Below are 25,594 nucleotides of genomic sequence, written 5' to 3'. Positions count from 1 at the left end.
GATGCGAGATCTGTTAGTTCAGGAACTCCAGCCATCACCACCACGTAGGGTGAGGCCTCGGGAGGGAACTCTGCTGGGAGTCTTGGTGGACCGGGATTCCTCGCAGTATTCCTTTTGGACCTATCCCCCAGTGTTTTTGGCGGTGCAAGTGGAGGGGGTAAGGTTCCCGATGGTGTTTTGTTAGAAGTTGTCGCTGGGGTTTTATTGGCTATTCTAGTAGGTGCCTTCTGAGTCGAATCAGTGGTCGCGGGCACGACTGAGGCAGTCGAAATATTTGTTTGTTGCAGACTGCTAGTGGGAATTTGAGCTAATCCTGGTTTTGTGGTTTTGGTCAGTTTAGTGGTGTTTTTGTTTTTATTTATGGGCTGGTTTGGAGTTGTTAGTCGGGAGGTCTTTTGTTGTATGTTACGCGTAGCTGGATTGACATTAGGTGCACTTGTGTTGGTTGGTTTATCACTATTATTACCGGCCAGTTTTTGGGGACATAACGAAGGGGGCTTCTGTTGAGTTTTTAATAGCTTGGAAATTTGCAGTTCTATGGCTGCTAACCTATGTTCTAAAGGTAGTAGGGCGTATTTAATTACGTTAGCTATACTAGGAAGAGTTAGTTCCTGGGTCTCAACCAAATTCAGATCCACATCGATTTGTTTAACGGGTTGAGGGTCCGGGATTATCAGGCAAGATGGTTCTTTCTCTACCTGATGGACTAATGCAACGATCTCAGTTTGTGGTACCCTATCGTTATGGATTATTGGGATAATTGGAGACAATCTCGGGTTTGCTATTGGATTTGGGTTTCCAAGTGCCCTACTTTTACTAATAGCTCCCTCCCTCCTGCCCCTTTCTATTCTTTTTTCTAGTGAGGAGATTTGCACAGATGTTGTTGAAAACAATTCTGGGGTTTTCTCTAAGTCAAAGCTAAGTTGAGAATCCGCTATTCGAGAGACTGACAGATCTACGGTGTTTGGTAGGCTGCGTCTCTCCCTAATCGGCCCCAACTCAGCGTTTGAGGGTACTAAGATTGGAGATCTGGCTTCCGCCAAAGCGCCTAGTGAGGATCTTTTTGCGAATGCCAGATCTAGGGAAACCCTTTCTTCGATTATCGATATACTTTCGTCGATAAGTGTATTAGCCTTCGCTAGAAACTCATCCATGGGGCCGAGCAATTTGCCCGCTGCAGTGGGGACTTTGGTTTTATTCCCTCTCGTGACAACCATAGCTAATGCTAGTAAATTATAGAACACGGGGGATACGTAAAATGGTACAATGGGAAGGGGTCAGTTTAAAATATAAATATCAGAGAGGTGGCCCAGTCCAGTCTCTACCAGCCTCTAACGGCCTAAAACGGCCCTGTCTTTGCCCAGTCTTAGCCCGGGCTGCGTCCCGCGCTGCGGGAGTGCGGTAATGTTTTATAGGTGGTGGTTTGGGCGGGGGGGCGGGCCAGCAGGGAGAGCGGACCGGAAGCTCTTCCTTGGTCTCGCAGGGACTTCTGGGAAATGAAGTCCCTGCACGCTCGCAGCCCCGCTGGTGCCTCGCGCCCCTTACCGCCTTGCCGCCACGGACCTTCCAAGTGCTCCCACAAGCTGCACACACCGGGGCTCACCAGCGAAGCGGCACCCGCGGAGCGGGTGCGGCGAGGAGTGGATTTGGGCGCTGGGAGCCTCGTGTGCAGAGAGAGCGCGCTGATGCAGTGGATTGCCTCCTTCACAGACCCTCCTTCAAACAGTAGGTGTCCCACGAGTTGGGAAGTGCAGGTGCGCTTTTTAAAAGTCCTTCGGTGGGCGGGGGGCGGGCCAGCAGGGAGAGCGGACCGGAAGCTCTTCCTTGGTCTCGCAGGGACTTCTGGGAAATGAAGTCCCTGCACGCTCGCAGCCCCGCTGGTGCCTCGCGCCCCTTACCGCCTTGCCGCCACGGACCTTCCAAGTGCTCCCACAAGCTGCACACACCGGGGCTCACCAGCGAAGCGGCACCCGCGGAGCGGGTGCGGCGAGGAGTGGATTTGGGCGCTGGGAGCCTCGTGTGCAGAGAGAGTGCGCTGATGCAGTGGATTGCCTCCTTCACAGACCCTCCTTCAAACAGTAGGTGTCCCACAAAATACAAACATATACCCACCTTTCAAACCACACAAAGGAACAAACTCCAATGCCAAGCTTTCACTCTTCCACCACACCTAACACAGATACCGCAATACAGCACCTCTCTTCTAACCACCTCTCATCCATTGGACAATTTAGATCATTACTACATGACCCACATGCTGCACCACCTCCCCTGACTCATATACCTTCCGCCTTAAACACATACAAAAAATGTAAGCAACATGCCACACGTCACAACTTTGCTTCCCCATGTATACTTAACAACAATGTTACACCACAAAAGCAACAGAGCACTCCAACTCACTCTCAAACACCATCTCCAACACATACACATGCAGACCCATCAAAATGCCTTCTTAGCATGCTGGATGAGGAACACGATACAGAACTGCTATCCTAATACAGCTAATACCAGCACTAAAAACACACCTGCTACAAACTCACACAATACTGATCACTCTTCTACCAAACAAAGTCCCACTATCACCAAAGGCCACTCACTAAACTGTCTACTAATAAATGCTTGATCCCTCTCTAAAAACAAGCATCACATCTACGACCTTTTCACCGATGCAAAACCAGACATACTATTCATAACCGAATCATGGTTGGGAGAAGATATGGCTCCAGTCCTGCATGAAGCCATTCCTCTAGGCTATAAAATAATCACCCAAAATCGTATAGCCAAAAAAGGAGGTGGTCTAGCTGTTGTATTCAGGCAAACAATACATATCACTAAAATTGACAACATCTCCATAAAGAATTGTGAGGCTCTTCTAACAAGATGCAATCCTACACATTCTTCCTCCTGTAACTAACTTCCTGCTCCTTTACAGACCTCCACCTAGCAAGGCAACATTCCCAAACGCACTTCTAGACACAGTTTCAAACCTGATAACAATACACTCCAACCTATGCGTTCTGGGTGACCTTAACATTTGGTTTGATAAACCCAATATGACCCATCCAAAACTATAATCGCCGGCCTAGACGCATTGTACCTGCATCAGATTGTCCACAATCCGACACACACCGCTGGACATAACCTAGATGTCATTTTTGCTAATACTGAACTAGTTACCTTTCAAACTATAACTCCATCCACATGGTCAGACCACCACTTGCTTGCCTTCCAACATAAAACAGCGCTAAGCGACTCACCTAAAACTACCTTACATCCATCCACCTATCGGCCGTGGAACAAACTCAATTTGGAACACTTGGAAACACAACTAAAATCCAGTACAAATCTGGAAAGCATACATTCTGTTCAAAATCTACATGAGTGGCTACCGGAAGCTTTTGACATCCTGATACCACTCAAAACACAACACAACAGAACAAAAGAAAAAAAGCGCCTTGGAGAAACATAGAAATAAAAGACATAAAACAACAAATCCGAAAGCTGCAACGTACCTGGCTCAGAACAAACATCAAACAAGACAAACTTCACCTACTGTAAATTAACAGATTATACAAGTCTGCTATCAAAAAAGCTAAGAAAAGGTACTATTCAGACAGAATTCAAAACGGTAAATGTGCAAATAAAGAATTCTATAAAATACTCAATGAATTTCGCAAACTAAATTGCCTAGAAGGAACTCATCCTGTTACTCAAGATTTCACAGACAAACTGGCAAATCACTACCCGGACGAAGCAGACACATTGGAATCGTACTTAAAACAGAAACAAAGCACCAGCACTAACCCTTGTACAAAACAACAATCCAAGAAGGCTCTAATCAAGCCTCTCCGTTCCTTCCAACACATCTCACACGATGAATTTATAGACCTGGTCAAAGCAAGCAGGTCTGCCGGTAGCCCTTCTGACCTCTGTCCGCCACAAACTTTCGAGACAATTCTTTTAACAACCTCTGCTGCCACTCCAGTAAGAAGAATTATCAACGATTCCTTAACTACTGGAATATTTCCAGAAGAACTCAAAAAGTCATACATTCGCCCCTTACTGAAGAAAACAAACTTGGACCCGCTGAACCCTGACAACTACAGACCCATTACAAATGGACCGTTCCTGGGCAAACTAATAGAAAGAGCTGCGTTCGCCCAGATGTCACAATTCATTGAAGAGAATGACATACTTTCAGACTTCCAAACAGGATTCCGTCCGGGAAGAGGCACTGAATCTGCCTCCTTGCCATCTGGGATCACCTAAAGAATACAGTTGACCGCAACGGGGTTGCTGCGCTAGCCCTCTTGGACCTCTCAGCTGCCTTTGACATGGGTGACCATGACACTCTGAAACAAAGACTCTATGAAGCCGGCGTAGAGGGACCTGCTTTAGACTGGATAGCCACCTACCTTCGAAACAGAACTAATGTCATCCATACCCCACCTTTCTCGTCCAAACCATACTCCACAAAAGCAGGGGTCCCTCAAGGTTCCATCATCTCGCCCATGCTTTTCAACATCTACATGAAGTCATTACCAGTACTGATCAATAAATTTCACCTCAAGTGCTATAACTATGCAGATGACGCGCAAATACTCCTTCAACTGGAATCCCCCAAAGACATTGGAAAATCACCAATTTACAGCTGTCTCGGAGCCGTGGATCAGTGGATGACCTGGAGCCATCTCAAATTGAATGCTTCAAAAACTGAAATACTAATTGGAAACATTACAACCCGCTTGCCACATGGCCTGATGAACTGGGATCACTGGCTAAAGTATTGAAGGAAGTCAACCTCGGAATGACCATGGACTCCAAGCTGTTGATGAATGCCCAAGTAGATAAACTAGCTAGATCAAGCTTTGCTACTATAAAAACGCTGCGACTAATTTTCTCTCATTTGGGATTTCCACACAAGGTCCAAGCTACCATCTCCCTTGTTCTGTCCAAACTCGATTACGCCAATAGCCTCTACCACGGATCACCTTCAACGACCATGAAAAGACTACAACGGATTCAGAACTCGGCTGCCAAACTACTCTTGCATATCAAACAGCGAGACCACATCTCCCCTGCCTTGAAAACCCTGCATTGGTTAACGGTTGCCAGAAGATCCACGTTCAAGCTGCTTTGTATCACCCACAAAGCAATACATGGAATGGGACCGCTCCTCATCAGGAATAAAATCACCAAACACATTCAACAAAGGAACCTCCACTCTAAAGGAGCATAAAGGACCATCTCACCTCAAAGTCCCACCATACAAGAAAAAAACAATGGGTGGCACATCCTTCTCTGTTCAAGCAGCCAAACTATGGAACTCGTTACCCCCCAACATAAGGTCCACCGACAACCACCTTATCTTCAGAAAACTACTCAAGATTTGGCTCTTCACCACATAAGCACCATACGCAAACAGAAATTTACAGCATATCCCTCTGTATACAAGCATTTTTTTTTCACTATAGACATGTACCTATCTTTGCGTATTACTTTGTATAAACATGTAAAATAATTATGTTGTTGAGAGAAGAAATAATAATAATAAATAAATAAAAATCATCTTTGGTCTACATGTACATACTTCCATTGTGCATCTATGTACCTTCTATGTACTTGGATCTGTGTGTCTGTTACTTTTCTCCTGAAAAAGTATATTCAATGCACTACCCTATTTCTCATCCTGTGCCTCTATCAATATCTTTAATCTCCATATACTTACCTCCTTTATGTATCTATATACTTTCAATGTAATTATGGATCTACATATTTATGACTTTCTTCTAATTTAGCATTTCCAATGCACTACCCTATTTCTCAGCCTATACTTCGCTCAATATATCTTCTGGCCTAACCTTCTGATTCATCTCAAACTTCTTCTACTACTCCTTCCAAGGCACTACCCTATATCTCATCCTATACATCTATCAATATATCCTCTACATCCACTCTCATTTATCCCAAACCCAATACCACTACTATGATTGCCAAAATAACCCTTTCTAGACTCTCTCCTACTCTACCCCTCCTTGTATCATCTGACACCTCTTTTACTATACCGATCTTCTAAAATAAACCTTTGTAAACTCTTTCCTCTGAGTCCTCCCCTCCAAAACTCCTTTTTACTCATCCAAAAGCCTCCTCCTATTGCTAAGACCTAAATACATAAATAAATAAATAAATAAAAAACGTTCACTCTTTTATCCCTCCACTATCCTTTTCAATCGAAATTAACAGACTAACATGTTCACTTTCCAAATTAAACTATACTAATATACTACCCAAAAACCTGAATAACATATCCACTACTCAAATTACTTCATATTTTTTTTTTACTATACTAATTTTCAACAGTAATCCTTTATGGGTTCCCGAGTGGCGTGCTATTCGCCAGAAAAGCGATTCAACACCCATCAGGGGTAACAAGTGCTATATGAATGCAAATCTTTCTTCCCCTTTTATCCCTCCGCTATCCTTCTCACTCCAAGTAACTGACTAATATCCACCACTGAAATTACTTCATATTTCACCATATTAATTCACCACTAATCCTTTGTAGGCTTTCTGAATAGCGTGCGTCAACAAGCGCTATATAAATACAAACCTTTGTCCTCCTCTATTCTTCTGCTATCATTCCAAATCCAAATAACTGACTAACCTATCCACCACTTAAAATGTACTTGCATGTTTCACTATACTAATTCAACACTAATCCTCTATGGGTCCCGGAGTAGCGTGCTACTCGCCTAAAAAGCGATTTGACGCCTCGTCAGGGGTAGTAAACGCTATACAAATGCAATTACCATACAATACATATGAAGAGTTAGTTATTGATGGGTGGTATTGTCTCACTGGTGTCGTTGTCTCACTGTTGTCGTTATCAGCAGCTTATCGCCTGCTTCCCTTAGCAAAACCACCCAGTACCTCTAAAGTTGTAAAAGTCATTGTTTGGTACCACTATAGATTATTTGAATATGTTGAGTTGCTACTACTGATACTTTCAAACGAGCAGATTTAAACCTTTTTTGTTGTGTCAGCATGTGAAACCCAATATTTTGTCTTGTTGGGGAACTGTTTTGACAATGGTACACCAGTATGTGACTTCTCTCGTCCTGCGGGAGACAGTAGATATACATTCCACTAATTGCAACCATTTGTTGATATTATATCAAATTAAGTTTAGATTTATTTGTGAATGACTTGGTAGAAGAAATTGCTCAGTGTTAGGTAAAACTTAGCTCAGATTGTACTGGTTATGTACTTTTTGGAATATTGAAACTATGTTTGAGTTATTGGCGTGCTATATAAGCAATTACGCATGCTCATGTTTTCATATTTGTGATCTCACCCTAATAATGTTGTGTTATTCATAGAGATGTATACATTTACCAGTGTGGCCATTTAGGCCTGTGTGGTTGTGATGGTTTTTCTGAGCAGACTTTCACTGTTCAAAAACACAACTGCAGTGTCTTGAGTGGGGTAACAGAACTGTACATTCTCTAATGGCAGTGCTGCTGCTGCTTCTCCCGTAGGTCCAAGCCTCCTAAATATTATTCATCTTTCAGTGAATTAGACTGAAGAATCAACAAGCTTTGTTGCCTCAACGGTGGACCTAAATCGTTCATACAGAGAGGTGCTAGGAAATTTATAATATGGCCATACCTGTGCTTTTAGAGCAGTGGGTTGCCTGCATACTCAGCTGATACCATATATTCGGCAAACGGAGTATTGCTCTCTGGGGCATGTGTATACATATCTACTGTTTGAGCCACAAGGCAAAAAGACTTAAACGCACAATTGTCCTAACTAGGGGTGCTACAGCACTTGTGTGTATCAGGACTTAAGGACTCTGATTCCATCTGTATTTTTGGCTGTCAGTACCACATTCTGAAAACGTTTCCATCCTCTAAACATTGTGACTCATAGAGTGGCTCATATGATTTCGTTACTTTCTCATACAGATTCTTCATCAGTTCTTGTCCAGGGCTGTTTCAATAACTATATATTGAAGCTACCACAGGTTTGTAGCTGTACAGTCCCTAGCTTGCTGTCAGTACTTTAGTTCTACTTCCAACAGTTGTTAATGTTATCGTGATAGCGAGGTGCAGTTGCCCTTAAGAATAGTGTAGCTTTTTGTTTGGTGAACGTGCTTGCATAAACAATATGAAATCCATGGACAAAAATGTAACATGTTAAGTGCCATTCAGTTTGTTTTTACAGATTCTAGTTTATTGCAAGAGACTACTTGTGATATATTCACTTGGACAACAGCAGTGCATTTGTCACCAGAGCAGAGACTTCAAATAGGGGTTGGCAAATACCATTTTCACAAATGCAGCAACCTTTATTGACACCATCTCCCAAAGCATCTTTGAATGCTGACAGTGCATCACCAGGTTTAAGAAACATGTTGGTTTAAAATTGATTCAATTTCTTGACCGTCAGGAGCAATAACTTTGACTCAATTCTAGCAGCAGGTGTTCCATTACAATTACTTTCCTTGTCCAAAACCTTTATTGGGGTTACCACATGGGTATCTGACCTCCTCTGATGAGCTCATATCCATCACCTGTTCCACCTGTAAATCTGGCTTACTTTAATCTTTTCTAATTGGAAGCACCTCTTTCTTGATACTTTACCCTACCCCCATGCGCACGGCTCCACCGACATACCCGATTGTGTAGTTTGTTGCTAGGTTAAAGCTATAAGTCTCATACCTAGAGCTAGCCTGATTTGTTATAAAATATATGGATATAACTGTACTTTGATACTTTATAGGTTGAAATATAGGCAAACAAAATCCTTAATTGTATGCACCCACTGGTGCAGCAATCTGCCTCGAAATGTTATAAGTCCAATATTTTTTTCTCCCAACGAGAGACAACCTATCCTCCTTTAAACCAGATACTGCCAGTTATTTTATTTTGCACAAAAGGCTAGGTATCTTCAAAGCTGGTTCGTTTACTCACAAGTATGGCTGAGTTGATAGGTATGCATAAGGAGAAGGAGGCCTTAATGCTGTTCCTGCTAGCTCCTTATAAAACTCCTTACTCTGCCAACTTCTAAACAAATACTGGTTCTACACTGTCATGTAACAATAACCCCACAACCACCCAAACCTACCCAACCACAGTAGTAACCTAGCACCATCTTATCTGACCCGCCCATCTCGACTACCATTTTAGCTAATCTTATGCCATCCATACTAAATTGATACCCCACCTCCACCTTTCCTACTGCTATCATACCCACTCCCAGTCATCCTTACAGGCATCTAACCTGACCTCATCCATCGCTCCCATCAGCTTATCTAACCTTCCTGCACTTGTCCAAAACATATCCAACCTCACAGTTCATTCCCGCCCCTTAACCAACCTCTCCCATGTCGCCCACCATCAATCACAACCTCTCCCATCCCTCCCACCATCTTACACAACCTCACCCTTTAGTTCCACCATCATTATCAACATACCCTTCCAAACCAACATAGTCGCCAACCTCACCCATCTTGGATACAATTCTACTCAACCTCCTCTATCCTGGCGTCTGTGTTACCCCGCCTTAGGCATCTATGCTCCCAAGTCACACATCACCAATCTCTAGCATCCTCTTATCCTCCCACATACAGCCAGCTTTTTTCCAACCTCACCACCTGTACCCTGATCTTACCCACCCTTACCTAGCCATACCAGCTTTTCATCAAACCTTCTTTTCTTTTTGCACAACCTCACAAATATCCACACCAGCTTTGTCCAACCTGATTCTTCCTTTCCAACTTCTTATCTGTTAAAGTTAAAGCCATTTGCTTTGCTATACAATACCTTTAGCAAAGCAAAATACCTTTAACTTAATCAAAGGCGAGACCTATTGCATTTGTAATGCTTGTGTTATTAAGCTTTTGTGCGCTACAAATGTGCCTCTTGCATCTATGATTGACCCCATGTATTTATACTCCAGTACGGGTTCTAGCGCAGCGGCATTCAAACTAAACATGGGCGCCGAAGATCTCCCTATGCTGGTTGGCATTGTTTTTTTGTTTTTTTTTAGTTTGACTTCTAACCGATGTGCTTCCGAGTAAATCACTGTGGAGTTCCTTAGACTCTGAAGGCCAGCCTTTGTATGACTTGGTAGAACGTCATCCGCGTACATCATGTTCGAAGCATTAAAACCTGTCACCTTAGAGGCGTGCGAGTTTACTTTGTGTTGTTGTTAGTTCTGCTTGATATAAATGAAAGAGGTACGGAGCAAGGACACAGCCTTGTTTCAAACCATTGCTGACGTGTCTTTTTCTCAAGACGGTTGTTCCGGACCCTAGCCTAATTCTTATCCATGTGTTGGTTTATAAGAGTTGTGTAGCGTTTAGAAGCACAGGGGCTATTCCCCAATTCTGGAGTTTGCACCAGAGTATGTTGCGCTGAACAACATCGAAAGCGGACCGAAAGTCCACAAAGCATAGATGTTAAGTTCTGGCTTGTTGATTATTAGAGAAAGTATTAAAATGTTGGTGAAGATCCTGTGTGTTTGATTAAGCCGTTCGATTTGGCTAAAGTAAGGAGTTTCTTTCAGCCAATTCAGTAAGCTCAGTCAGCTGCGCTGTTGCAAAATATTTTGCCTCTTCATGGACTCATCATGGACCAGGGCCAACAAGGTAATCAACCTGTAATCCGTTGCAAAGACTTATTTCCTGCTTAATAGTTTAGGGTTATTATCGAGCCCCGCCAGTAGTCCGGGAATAACCTGATGGAAGAGAGCATGATTGTAGAGCTTTTCAGATGTTTTTCCCAGTACTGCGGGTGTTCTTTGTAAATTGCTTGTGATAGGCCGTTGAGGACAGGGGTCCATCTCGCCGCCCGGAAGTAATTGCTTTTGTTACACTTTCAGGAAGGATGAATTCCTGAACTCGATCAGGTTGTAATGTTGGGAGGATAATAAAAGTGGATCTGTATCCCCACTGTCTGGTTTTAGCAACAGCACCTTGATATCCCAAAACATTTCATGTAAGTAGACCGCCCACACTTCTTCTGATATGTTGGATGATTATGATGGTGGCGGGCTTAATCCCACAGTATTGTTCATGAGTATCCAGAACGCTTGTGCAATTTTCCTCCTCATTGCTTCTTACAGTTTCTGCCAGTGCCGGTTTGTCTCCTCCTTAACATACTCCCATGTTACTTTTTAGGTCTCGCCTATACGAAAGCAAAAGCGAAGCTTTTGCTGTCTAGGGCGAGACAACTTATGTTGTCACTTTTGGGGGAATGTGGACAGCAGACTGTCTCGCGCTTCTCCTGCCGGAGATTTGACCTCGTGGGCGCGCACGCCCAGCCCGGCGCCGTGCACGTCCCCTGCCACAGATTCCCTGAACACACACATGCACACGCAGGCAGGAAGGCGCACACACACACACACACGCGCGCACCCCCCCCTACTTCCCCCCCACTCACCGGCACCCCCCCCCGCCGCACACACACAGGAGCGCACCTACACACACTCACGCACACACACATACAGAGGCCCCCCCCGGCCGCCGCCACCGTCGCATACATACAAGCGCCCCCCCCCCGCCGCCGCAAACATAGAAGCCCCCCCCACCGCCGCAAACATACAAGCCCCACCCCCCCCCCGGGCGCCGCCACCGCCGCTGCAAACATACAAGCCCCCCAGCCCCACTTACCGCCATTCTAAAGTCAGTCTTGCAGCCTCCGCAGGGCTCTCCCTCGGGCATGGGAGCCCCGCGTCACCAGCACTGCTTCTCTCCGTGGGCGCGTGCGCGGGCTTCCGAAGACGGAAGTCCCGCCCCATGGAAGGTTTCGGTTTCAGTCCGAGCAACTTGTTTTTTTAGTTCCTGTTCAGCCGGTTGGCAGCTGCGAGGAGTGCCTCGGTGCCTCACACCGCCTGCGGCTGCTACAGGGAAATGCTGGTTTTATTTTGTGGAGTTTTTACAAGAGCAAACGAACGCTGGCAGCTCAGATAGGCAGCGCGTGGCACACTTAATGTTAATGTTGTCTCTGCACAGAGGAAGGCGAAGGGTGGCCCCCATGTTCTGCCACGGCTCTTAAACGTAACGATTTGCAATACAATTGTACCTATTGCATTGCAAATGCTTTTTTTTTTTAGTTCCTGTTCAGCCGGTTGGCAGCTGCGAGGAGTGCCTCACACCGCCTGCGGCTGCTACAGGGAAATGCTGGTTTTATTTTGTGGAGTTTTTACAAGAGCAAACGAACGCTGGCAGCTCAGATAGGCAGCGCGTGGCACACTTAATGTTAATGTTGTCTCTGCACAGAGGAAGGCGAAGGGTGGCCCCCATATTCTGCCACAGCTCTTAAACGTAATGATTTGCAATACAATTGTACCTATTGCATTGCAAATGCTTGTTTCGTTGTTGTATGTGCATGCTGAGCGCGGCGCCCCTTCAGGGACACCGTGATCTATTTGTTTATTTATTTTTTTACTTTAATTCGGAGCCCGGCACACCGCTCTCCTTTTCTAAACTTTTACAATGCATTGGGGAGAAAGGATGGATAAAAATTTTTGTATTTATAAATACTTTTCATTGAAAGGGCAGATGAATCCCTCCTTATGCATGGAGGGCAATGGCCTTGAACAGGTGCGCCCCCCCCTCCCCCGAGATTCCCATACACCCCCAGGGACTGTGAGGCGGGAGGGTGCGAGTAACAGGCAACCAGTGGGCAAGGGAGGTTGGGCAGAGGCTCACACTCGCTGTATGTAACCTGTTTGTTCTCTTCTGCGTAAACATGGGGGTAGAGGGGCGGGTGTGTAGCAGTCTCCCGCTTAGCTGCCTCTATCCTGGGAGGAAGACCTGTCGTTTTGGAAATTAAGAAACCTTTTTGCATTTCCTTCCTCACATTAAAAGGCATTACCAATGTCCACTCCTGTGGCCCTCGAAATTCTACTTCGAATGCGTTGTATCTCATTGGAAATTCCAAGGAAGCAGGAGTTCGACTCACCTTTTACTCAATGGCCCATCACATACAACCCCCCCCCCCCCCCCCCAGGTGTGAGAATGCATCCAAGAACCGAGCCCACGCTCCCAAATGGGCGACGCCACTTCCAGGTGTGAGAAAGCACTCCTTCTGTGAGACTGCATTTATAAGCGTGAGAGAGAGCACTCGTGCTTTGAGACTGCACTACCAAATGGCAAACGGCACTCCAAGTGTGAGACAGCACTCCAGGCTGAGATTGTACTCCCATATGTTAAAAAGAAGTCAGAAGTGACACTTGAATCCCTGGGGTGGGACAGCACTGCAAGCGAGTTAGTATACCACCAGGTATGACAGCACTCCAGGCGTGACACTACGTTTACTGGCTTCAGACTATATTCTCAAATGCGGGGAGCCACTCGGCCATGAGACTGTACTATCCGATGAGAGTTAGCACCCTAGTTGCATGGTGTGAGACTGCACTCCAAGGTGTGAGATTGCACTCTGAGATATGCCATAGTTCGCCTGGTATCAGATTGCATTCCCACGCGTGAGGCAGCTCTCCGGCTACGAGACTCGTCACGGGTGTTAGAACCACTCCGGGTATGAATCTGTGTTCCGAGGAGTGAGACTCGCAGCCAGTGAGTGCCACTTGCACCGTGTGTAACATGTCGAGAGCTCCACTCGTGTTTCCTTTGGTCCGTGCTGGGGTCCCTCATCTGCCGGGTGGGTGCAGGGTGAAGGGTGCGCTTTACATAGCCTGCTCCAGCCAGAGGTCCCAGGGCTCGCGGAGGGCCGAGCGGCGCGGCCGGGCTGCAGGGCAGCGCTGGACACCACCATGTTTTTCAGCTGCTTGATGACGGCGAAGAGCAGGATTAAGAGCAACACCAGCAGCGCCCCGAATAGGGCCAAGTACAGCAGCAGGACTTGCAGAGGGACCAGTGGGCACAGATGTTTTAAGGCACAGGCACATTGGCTCTGGCCCAGCGCCCCAGCCTTTCAGGGGGCCCCCTGATAGATTTGGCTCTTATCTCCACATAGTCGTGCCCTGATGACCTTGAATAATTTGCAAACATACATTATTCTAAATACCATTTTCCTTGAATTTGTTTTTAATACAGGTAACAGGTGGGAGTGTATTACATTTTGTAGAGACATGTTGCGTTTGTTTTTTAACACCATGCAACATCTGTAAACAAGCATTTGCAATGCAATAGGTCTCGCATTTACGTGAGTTTAAGCTATTGGCATTGTAAATGACCATGCCTTTTTTTATGTTTTAAAAATGAAAACAAAAATAAAAGGCATTGTCATTTGCAATGTCAATAGCTCAAACTTGCGTTACTGCGAGACCTATTGCATTGCAAATGCTTGTTTTGTATGTGCTTCTCAGCTTAGTTAGGGTGGTTATCTGAGCTGATGTAGTTGGCTTGTTACGGAGTATCGTCAAAGCATGGTTTAGCTTATTTTTTTGTGGCCGCCATCTCTAATGATCGTTTCTTGGGGTGGATGCTTAGTTGAAGATTTGTTACTTTACAGCTGTATGATTTTTTTAGGCAAAAGTGCTGTTGGGAACTGTGTCCATTGCACTATTGGGTATATAGAGACTTTAATTATGTGTTCCCATAAGGACCTAGCATGGATTTCAATTTGAGCAATTTAGCCTGCAGTTCATTTCAGTCTCTTTTTAATTTATGGTAGTGGTTGTGCTAGATTCTTGCTGTGCTTGGCCATGATGCTGGAAGGATATGTTTAGGTGGATCCCTTGCAGTTGATCACTTTTGAGGCAGGATCCTATCTTAAAAAAGGTTCCTATTTTGAACGTGGACGAAACACCAGGGTGTAATCTAGGGTCGAATGAGTCCTTGCCGAATGGTTGGAGCATTCTGCTGGTACATCACTACTTATTCGCCCATTTGGAGATCTCAAGCCTAAACGTTCTAAGTCTTCCATGAAGACCAAGCCCTCTTATCCTTCCATTGCAGCTGGGTTTTTAAAGGTGGAGTTTACCAAACTTGTTTTTTTATTTCCAGGGCTTGGACAGTTGCCACTTCTGCAGCAGGTTCATGTTAAATTCCCCTGTCAAGAATATACGTGCTGTAGCCTATTTTGATGTTTGGGTGATGATGACTGCCTTCAAAGATTCAATAGTTGCCAGTTTTTTTTATTGACGATGGATGGATATAACAGGTTTGCATTGTCGTGGAAGCATTACGACAGTTTCACGTCTTGTAAGTTTGGATGTTCTGCTATTTTGCCATTTGTCTGTCGCTACATAGGTAGCTAGGCCGCCAGTTTGGCGGCCCAATATGTGCATTTTTACTGCCAGCTTGTTCTATCAAAAGTATGCCGGAATATCTAGCAAAGCTATTGTCGAGGTGTCTTACAGTGCTTCTTGGTGGAAAGTATTTATGTAAAATAGGAAATACGGATACTCAGTTTTGCTTTGTAATCCCTCTACATTCCATGAGCATATTTTAATTTTTTCCAATGTCTTGGGTCTGAACTTTACATTTTCCAAGCAATGACTAGAACCACAGTTTGATAGCTTCAACGCCCACAGGAGCAGACATGTCTTTGCACCTGCAATGCCACATTAACAGTTAGTAAAATAGGAAATTACATCTAGAATACTTACACAAGGAAGGAATCCTTATTTTCTAGGACACACATGGGGAGTAATGCAGTACTATCATATTTGACTACTAAGAGCACTGTTATAATGTACTATCCGTATAATACCAAACCATCCAAGCTGCAATGTCAAATGCTTCACCAAATGGCAATACCTCCCCATACAAAGAAAAATGGTGTAAACACCAGTTCAGAATCTCTGTGCATACTTAGTCGCACAATCATTTAAAAACTTAAATACGCCCAGACTACTCGGGCTTTTATATGCCTCCACCTACCACAAGTGATGGCATGAATTGGAGGTAAGGTTATCTAGGTACAGATGGACTTGTAACTTTGAAACTTGTGAATATTTGGGTTGGGAGGGCACTCTGAGGTATACTTTTAGGGCTCAGAGAGGAGGGAAGGGTAAGGTTTTAAACTAGGGCTGGAGGCGACGGGTGGCAACGGGGAACAGTTTACTAGCGGGGGCAGAGAAAATCAATATCACGCAAAGGGCTTTACCATACATGCCTTAACAACTAATATTGTTGTAAAGGCATGTGTGGCAAAATTAAATGTGTTTAAAAAAAAGCGTGATAAAGGTTGTGTGTGGTAAAGGTATTCAGGTTGTAATACATGCGTGGTAAAGGCATGCGTTGCAGCTGAATGCGTTGTATCGTCATACAACCATTTGCTAGCTGATGTCTTGTAAGGTCATAAGGGTCACTTACTCATCAGTAAGGAATCTTGCTACTCTATAGGCTTAGTCATGCAAACTGCAGGAGGAAGGCACAGTGCAGGGGAAAGAAAGGTGATCTCTGAGAGAGACAGAGGGTGAATTAGAAGAAGGATTGTATAGCAAGTGGCAGTTGTGATAGCTGATACAATGTTGCAGGTACTCTGTGGTAGCGGGGGTCCCCTCTCTACCCCTACGTTAGCGGATCAGCACCAGTTATTCAGCAGAATGAGCATGGTCTAAACTTTGGTACTGCTGACAAATGATGTACATCATTAAAGTTCTTTGGAGAAGTGGAGATATGGTTCTATTAAACGTGAAACAGTTAAGAGGACCCAAACAATAACTGGTCTTATAGGATATGTTTATTAAAGGACCATGGCAAAAATACATTGCAACCTGACTAGTACCATGTGTTTTAGCTCTATTTTCATGCCAACTATTTATTGAATTTCTGTATCTCATCCAATCCCAGTCTCCCCCCCCCCCCCACTCTTTTTTTGTGATGTCATTATTAATATTTTGCTTTTGGATCTCAGCAGCAAAAAAGAGCAATATACTCTCTGATGATGAAGATTCTGACAGTGATGCTGCATCTGAGAAATCTGCACCAAAGCCTAAGGATGTGATGTCTGATAGTGAAGACGAAGAGAACGAAAAGAGGGAGACTGGCAAGAGCAATGATCAAAATCTGTTTGGCAGTGATAGCGAGTCTGGGAATGAAGAAGAGTAAGTAAAAAATAAAAAAGTGCACTGAATTTCTTTCATCCACAGAAGTGCAGTTATCAACAAATTCTTAGTGCGAAGCCTGTTTTTCTCTAACCAGGTCTGTTGTAGTACTTACAGTGTAGCCCGCCACTGGCATAAAATGTGAGCTGGAAAGTTCTCTGTACTTAAGCTTGCAGAAAGATAATCGATCCAGAAAGTGGTTTGGTGTTACTAAATGATTAATAGCCTGTTGTGATGTTTACATTTCCTGTATTCTCCTTGAAATGTGCCTGCTTTTGTTAGTACTGCATTTGTTAACCATGTTTTTAACCCCTTGGCTGCGGCGCAAATTTTGCTGGATGGGTGAGCGCGGCGCTTCCACGCTTGTGACTGAACCACGCCGTCATGAGCAGCGTGTGCTCATGACGGCGTGGTACCGTCACGGCCCCGCCCGCTCACTAATTCGCCTGCACAGGCGGGGAATCGGTGCCACGTGGCCGGAGCGGCCTGCTCATGACGGAACCATGCCGTCATGAGCACACTGCGCCCGTGGCTCATAACTGCATGGGTCCGTCATGAGCAGGCAAGGGGTTAACATGCCTTTTAAAATGTCCTGCTTTGTTTTTAAACTGTTTGTTTTTTTTGCTAACTAGTTGATAACAGTTATGGCTGACCCATTTCTCTTTTAAATTCCACTGCCAATTCTACGGCTCTGGAACGGGGTGAATTCCTTCACAAACACCACTTAGGACAGAGTGGCTTATGTGCAAAAGCTGCCATCAAATAAATGTTCCAGTGTTGGAGTTTCACAAGTGAATAGTGACCAGAATACATGTCATAAAATAATTTTTATTTTTTATAATTTTTTGGGGGACCATTTTCCTAATGCAGAAGTTCTTATGAAATACATTAAACCAGTGGAGTGGTAGTTTGTTTACCCTTTATCTGTGTGGTCACTAAACCCAAATTCAATGAATTCACTAGGCTGTGTTTCTCATGGTCTGTTAGACCTACAAAGATTTTGTATTTGCAACTGCCTTAATTTTGGTATATCATATTGCACCTGCCAATATGTCTTTCCTCTAAGTTGTGAGTCTTTTATCACAAATCTGTATCCTAAAACTATTTCAACCCCCCCGTCCCCCATGAAATCTAAGATCTGAAAGTTATTTTTAGGTCACAACCTAGAAGACAGCCCAGCTTCTGGTTTGCTAAAGACATCTTGGGAACTTTCTGAAAGTTGACCTAGGAATGCATTCTGCCCGTTACTTAGCTTTGTGGTTTGTACTCACATTTTCAGGCTTAATATTTGCTGGCTTTATTTGCCTTAGCCTGTATGCTACCATACCATGCAACTGCACATTACCCCACTCCACTCCACTCTACTCAACGCCACTGCACGCTACCCCCACCCCACTGTACTATGCACCACTGCACTCTTCGCTGCACTCGACACCACTCCATGCAAACGCCACTCTGCCATCCTACTCTGCAACACTGCACTCTACTCAATGCGTTATTCTCTACCACTCTACTGTACACCAGTGCACTCTATGCCAATCCCTTCTACGCCACTCTAACCTACTCTGCACCACCGCACTGTACTCTAAAACAATCTACTCTGTCACTTCACTCATCACCACTTTACTCAAAACCAGTAATGCACTCAATGCCAGTCTTCTCTAAACCACGTCACTCTTGACAGTGTACTCCATACCACTGCAGTCTTCGCCATTGTTCTCTTGTCACTGCACTCCATTCCACCATATTATACTCTGCATCACTGAACTTTAAGCCACTGCTCTCTACGCCACTCCAGTCTGCGCCAATGCACTTCACGCCACTCTACTATACACCACATCACTCTACAACAGTATACACTGCACTCTGCCATTCTACTTTACACCACTCTACTATATGCGACCGCAAACTACACCACTCTACTCTGTTCTATGCTCCTCGATGCTCTGCGCGACTCCCTCTGTACTAATCAGTGGCACTTTACTCCAGCCTATTATTTGACACACTACTCACTCCATTCTGTGCCACTCCCCTCTGACACTCTATGCCACTCCGCTCTATGACACTCTATGCCACTCCACTCGACACTAAACTCAACAATACTGTACTCCACTCTACGCAACACCCTCTATGCCACTCTACACCACTCCACAACACTCTGTGCCACTAGACTCTACAACACTCAACTCTCACACTGTACTCCACGCCACTCAACTCTATGCCCTTCCACTGTGCGACACTCCACTCCCTCCACAACACTGTACACTACTCCATGACACTTCACTTCACTCCTCTCCACACCACTACAACTCTTATGTACACCACTATATAACATTCTCATCTACGGCACTCCGCTACACTCCACAACACTCTCCTTTACCTCACTAACTGTTAGGCCATGCTGAACAGCAGCTACTCTGATGTACAACATTGCTAAAACATATTGTCAAAGCCATTAGCTCTTGCAAAGGCAAGACCTATTGGCCTTGCCAATGCTTGTTAATTAAGTGAGTAACCGCTCCTTTTAAGTCACTCACTGTTACTAGTAGTTTTAACTGTTATCAATTTGCAAGAAAGAATTGTCACATTCATCATTTGACCTTTCAGATTCTGTTTAGAGCTTTAAGGTGGTTCGTCAAACACTTCAAAATTGTAGAGTTTCTATATGAAGGTTTATAGCTGTGTACCTCTTCTGATAGTTTCCCACTTTGATCCGTAATCAATATTTTGGTTAGTAAATAGATGTCCGTTTCTGGAAAAGGGTTTAATCTTCTTTTGGGGAGTAATGCCTTGTTCCATGCATGATGAATCCTTGTTTTGGTTCATGTTGTAAGCCACAGAAAATACTTATTTCTCTTACACTGGCTATAGCAAATTCTTAAGAAAATGCTGGGCCACTTTAATTTACCTGTAGCACTGTGCATTCTAGACACTACTCTAAGAAAAAAAGCAAACACACCGAACAGTCTACTTAAGTTCAGAGTTACTCTGGGAATTCTAGAAATAGTGACATATGCTCGAGCTCTTTATTTTGCTTTGCCTCCTTCTCCATCCGGATCACACTTGCATATTACACAAGGAAGGCACTGTTACTCATAGATGCAGCACAATTGGTGCCACAGCCATATTAGGAAAAAAAGATGTGGTGTAGAACCGTAAAGTGTCTCATGGGGTGAGACTGAATTCATATGATACCAAGCATTGGAAATGCAAAAGGTGTAGCATTTGTTGGAGTTGGAGCTATTTGCATTATAAATGCCAAGGTTTTTACCTATGCAATAGATATGCCCTCCCAGCTTTAATAAAATAAAGAACTCTGTTGTGTTTTTTTGTATAATAAACCTGCAATGGTGCCGTAGCGCTGAGAGTGAAAATGGCAGTTCCGACTGCACGTTAAGACAAGCAGTGTTGTGAAGGTGCATTATCACAGGCAGTCACTAGATGTCCCATGGGACCTCTTTTGGCCACACATGGTACTTCAGCCTGCAACATGACTAGGCAAATGAACTGATACAGCGGTGAGAGCTGCAGACTTGTGAGCTGGTGATCCCAGTTCGAGCCTGCTGTTAGGCTGAACATCATGTGATACTGGGCTGATTGTTTAATTTCCCCAAGGCCAGGGCTAGGTGCGTTAAATAATTAAAAATGTTCGTAAAGTAACAAAAAAATGCAGTTCCCTAGGAGGGGTAGTGGGGGGCCTAAGAGCAGTGTTACAGTTTTAGGGTAGACAAGGGGAGATTAAGGGATATGAAGCAACCAAAGTAGTGTTGTGTGAAGGGGAGGCATGGGAGAGATAAATCGACGGCAAGCAAAAGATGCCACAGACGTTTCACTGAACGAGTAAACAGAACTATCTGAAAGAGACAGTTCTGGATTCCTCACCTTAGAATTACCCCCAGGCGTCAGACTGGATCTGGAGAATGTTTGCCCTCAGCAGTACCTCTGTGTGTTGGTTGGTAGGTGGTGTCAGTCGGCTCCTCCTTCGTCGTTGGCGTCGTGATCGCCGGAATGACGTTGCAGTATCTACTTAGACGCCGCCCCTGCGCGCTGTAGTCAGTTCTTTCTTTTTCCGAGCTAGCCAGCGCAGATCCAGAGAGAGAGGTACCTCGAGTCACTTTTTGACTCTTCTTTTGTGACTTTTTGTCGACATCTTATCGAGTTCTCACGACTCCTGGTGCACAGGTATGTCATTGCGGCGGGCCGGCTTCAAGCCTTGTGGCTCCTGCCACAAACTAATGTTGGTGACGGACCCCCATCTCGTGTGCCTATAGTGTCTGGAGTGGGACCAGGACCAGGACCTGAAGTCTCAGGACCGGTCACGAAACCATCACCACCACTCCTCGTCGAAGTCGTTGGGTAAGTCGGAGCACAAAAAGAAGGCCATCCGTTAGCCAACGCAACGTGGGTTGCGGAAGGTAGATGTCCGGCTTCGCCCGCGGTGTCTGTTTCGTCGACTCCGTGCCTCCCTCTTTTTCCGGGAGCCGGAGCAACCCTTGCTCAAATTCGTAGCTTTTACAAAGCCCTCCACTCGATCTTTGGGCAGCCCGACTCTGCCTGTATGCCTTCAGGCCCCACTGACTTGGCGTGGGGCTCTAGGCATCCGATGCTGGTGGCTTCGGTGCGGAAGGGCCCCCAGGGATCCATGCCTGGACCAAGATCTGCGCAGGTCGACCTTGTGCCACCTCCTCCAGCGCCAAATCCATTGGCGACTCATCCGCCCCCTCCAATGCCGCTTGTGTCCCCAACCAACGTCGACCCCAGCCTCCCCCTCGATGTGGACATGGAGCCGGACTGGTGTCGGCCGACGTGGATTTGCACCAACCGGTACTTTTGTACCCCTGGTGTTCCCTATCGCCCCGAGTGACTAACAGAGGAGGACTGGGAGGAGTCTGTGGACCCTCTGGCAGACAAGTTAGAAGACTGGACTGGAGAGAGGAGTTTGGTGAGGCCAGTGGTCTGGCCACCTCCCCAGACCTTGGCATGCTATCTCCCCCTACCGTGGCTACGGAGGAGGGTGCATCATACGCAGTGGTGTTGCGTAGGGCGGCTGAGGCCTTTATCCTTGAGCTTCCTACGGTGCGGTCAGGACTAACCTCCTGACCAAGGTGCTTCAACTGGCAGCAGCCTCTCTGAGCCCCTGCTGCAGTTCAATGAGGCCCTCACTGACATCCTTTTGGGCACCTGGTCCAAGCCCAACACAGGAGCTCCTGTGGATCGGATGATTGCCAGACGCCCCCGCCCAGCCCCAGGCGACCCCATTTTCCTCTCACAACATTTCACTCCTGAGAGCTTGGTGGTCTAAGCCTCGACTTCCAAGGGCGCATTCCCTACCGCACCACCTGATCGGGATTCCAAGAAGCTGGACCACCTTGGGAAGAAAATGTTTTCTTCCTCCAGCTTAGGGCTGAGGTCGGAGAACACCGCATGTCTCTTGGGCCTTTACTCCCACTCTGTACAGGACACGGTCACTGCCACAGTGCCCAGAGGAGGCCCGGGCTGTGCTCTCTCTTGCAGTTGCCGAAGAGAGAGACGCAGCGAAGTTCGCCATACGATGTGGAATGGACACCGCCGACTCACTGGGCAGGACGATTCCATTGTCAGTAGCACTAGCTGAGGTCCACTGGCTTTTCGGGTGAGGTTCAAGCAACCGTTTTGTACATGCCCTTTGATGGCTGTCACTTGTTTGGCGACAAGGCAGACAACGTGCTTGAGCGCTTAACGAACTCCAGGGCTACGTCCAGGTCCTTGGGCCCCGCTTCTACCTCTCGTGCCGCGCAGTCTGCTTTTTTCCCCTTTAGTGGCTATGGAAGGGGTACCCCGTCACGTTCCGTCCAGGTCCACGGGCCTGCGGGCGGGCCAGTCAACCATCGCCTCCTTAGCAGCAGCCTCAAAGCCCTCCTAGTCCGACCTTTCAGGGCCACCATTCACCAGTGGTCGGCAGGATTCGCCATCACCTCCCCCACTGGCTTAACATCACGTAAGACAGGTGGGTTTTGCAGGTTGTCCGAAGGGGCTACTCCCTCCCCTTCGAGACTACCCCTCCATCCATGCCACCTCAATTTTATTGCATGTTGGAGGTTAACTTGGCCCTTTTACAACAGGAAGTTACGTCTCTCTAGGCCAAGTGGGCCATCGAATGGGTTCCTGCCCCAGAAGTAGGTTGTGGTTGTTATTCCCACTACTTTCTGGTGCCCAAGAAGGACAAGGGCCTGTCTTATCTTTGATCTCCGGAACGTCAACCGCTTCCTCTGGAAGGAGAAGTTTAAAATGTTGACATTGGCTCCGGTCCTGTCTGCCCTCGACCCATGGATACTGGATGGTAGCGTTAGACTTGCAGGATGCTTATTTTCACATCCCCGTCCTGCCGACCCACCCGCGTAACCTACGGTTCATGGTGGACCACGAGCACTTTCAATTTACCGTGCTCTCCTTTGGCTCTAGCAGCGCCCCTCGTGTTTTCACTAAGGTGATGGCGGTGGTCGCAGCTCATCTTTGCAAATCAGGGGTTCCAGTCTTCTCCTACCTCGATGACTGCCTGTTAAAGGTGGGCTCACTCTAGGCTCGCCCCAGGCAATCTTCTCCCACTTCCAGACTACAGCCGATCTCCTGCATTTGCTGGGGTTCATCATCAATATGCCGAAGTCACACCTGATACCGTCTCGGAAGCTCCTTTTCATCGAACAGTTCTGGACACAGCACAGTTTCAGGCTTATCCTCCCAAGCAGCAAATCCAGGATATACGGGCTATGATTCCGATCTTTCAGCCTCTATGCTGGGTTTCGGTCACACTGACTCTGAGGCTACTTGGCCTTATGGCCTCCTGCTTCCTGCTGGTGGACTATGCCAGGTGGCATATGCAGTCTCTGGAGTAGGACCTGAATTTCCTGTGGGCACAGCATCAGGGGAATCTTTCAGATTGTGTCCAGATCTCGGAGGGCAGTGCCACTGCACACCCATTCCTAACGAACTGGTGGCTAACAAACCAGGTCTGGGTCAACAGCAGATCCCTCTCCCTTCCCCAGCCGGAGATCACAGTGGTGATAGATGCCTCACTTCTGGGGTGGGGCGGCCACATGTGAGAGGTGTAAATCAGAGGCCTCTGGTCTCCGGCCGAGTCGGGGCTCCACATCAACCTTTTGGAGCTTCGGGCGATCTGTCATGCACTAAAGGCATTCCTTTCTTCTGTCAAAGGGAGGGTAGTGCAGGTGTTCACGGACAATTACACTGCCATGTGGTACTGCAACAAACAGTGCGGGTGGGGTCATGGACCCTATGTCTCTGGAAGTGGCTGGAACATCAGGGCATGTCCCTCGTGGTTCATCACCTGGCAGGTTTTCTGAACGCCAGGGCGGATGAACTCAGCCGCTGGTGCATTGTGGATCATGAATGGCGTCTTAACTTTGAGGTGGTGCACCTGCCTCCAGAGTGTATGGACCTTCTTAGAGGTTCAAAGTCCAACAAGAGCATGCTATGCTGATAAATAGAAACGATTTGTCCATTACTGTATGGCTAAACACATAGACCCCTTTGTGCTTACGGTACAACAAATAGTATGTTATATGCTACACCTACAAAATTCAAGACTAGCATATACTTCCATATGACTGCACCTTGATGTAATTGCAGCATACCTGCAGAATCGTAAATACAAGTCTTTTACATGCACCGGTCATTAAAGCTTTTATTGAAGAGCTCAACAGAATAATCCTTCGATGAGCACCCCCAGTTCAAGCATGGAATTTAAATGTGGTGCTTGCAAGACTTATGTCCACACTTTTCGAACCTTTGCATTCCTGTCCCCTACAGTTCCTGCCATCAAAAGTTACTTTTCTGGTAGCTTTCCCATAATTGAGAATGGTTTGCAAATTACATTGCCTCACAATAGAAGACTAGTCTCAAAATTCTAGAGGTGCCCTTACAACGGTAGGGGACAGGGTTTCCTATGGTATAATTACAAAAATATCCCCACATACCAATGTATAATTCTTATTAAAATCCTCACTTCTCTCACTTATCATTCCTCAATCATTCTATAGACTCCTAATACTGAACCCAAATATATGTGAAAATGTATGTTATTATATTATAGCAGTGTATATAAAAATCACTTGCAAAAATGATTAAAAAAACAGGTGACAACTATTTGATATTTAGCATTTAAATTCTTGTGATATTTTGCATCGTCTTTATAATATGTATACTGACATAGAAAGGCAAAGGAGGTGGTTAGAAAGTAAAGATAAACACCTATGTCATTCTGAAAAAAGTGTTTTTTAATCATTTTTGCAAGTAATGTTTTTATACACTGCTATAATATAATAAATAACATACATTTTCGCATATATTTAGACTCACAATAGAAGAACCATACTTTCAGGTTTTCCACGAAATAGTGCGACAACGGATGAACCCTCTCCTTTTCACGTAAATCAGACACTAGATCTTCCTGTGCTCTTTCCTAAACTGGAGATTGTTGCAGAAGGAACACAGTGCACGCTTGATGTTAGGAGCTGGGTCTGGTGGCTCAGTGGACTAATGCCTCCACTGTAGGTGCCTGTGTTTGACC

General features: G+C 45.7%; 1 protein-coding gene across 5 annotated transcripts in view; it reads left to right on the top strand.

Annotated features, from left to right (window-relative positions):
- Nucleotides 1-25,594, top strand: part of IWS1 (interacts with SUPT6H, CTD assembly factor 1) — a 318,075-nt gene that overhangs the window by 128,455 nt on the left and 164,026 nt on the right. For 3 of the 5 annotated variants that reach the window (XM_078666040.1, XM_078666043.1, XM_078666041.1), the window contains exon 4: nt 16,839-17,028. In XM_078666040.1, the coding sequence (XP_078522166.1) occupies nt 16,839-17,028 (190 nt within the window). The remainder of the gene's footprint in view (nt 1-16,838; nt 17,029-25,594) is intronic. The other 2 variants (XM_078666044.1, XM_078666042.1) reach the window with 1 other exon arrangement.

The sequence above is a fragment of the Lissotriton helveticus genome, chromosome 11 (genome assembly GCF_964261635.1).
Source record: "Lissotriton helveticus chromosome 11, aLisHel1.1, whole genome shotgun sequence".
Taxonomy (NCBI): domain Eukaryota; kingdom Metazoa; phylum Chordata; class Amphibia; order Caudata; family Salamandridae; genus Lissotriton; species Lissotriton helveticus.
The sequence above is the reverse complement of the archived record's forward strand: the minus strand, read 5'-3'. Positions and strand labels throughout refer to the sequence as shown.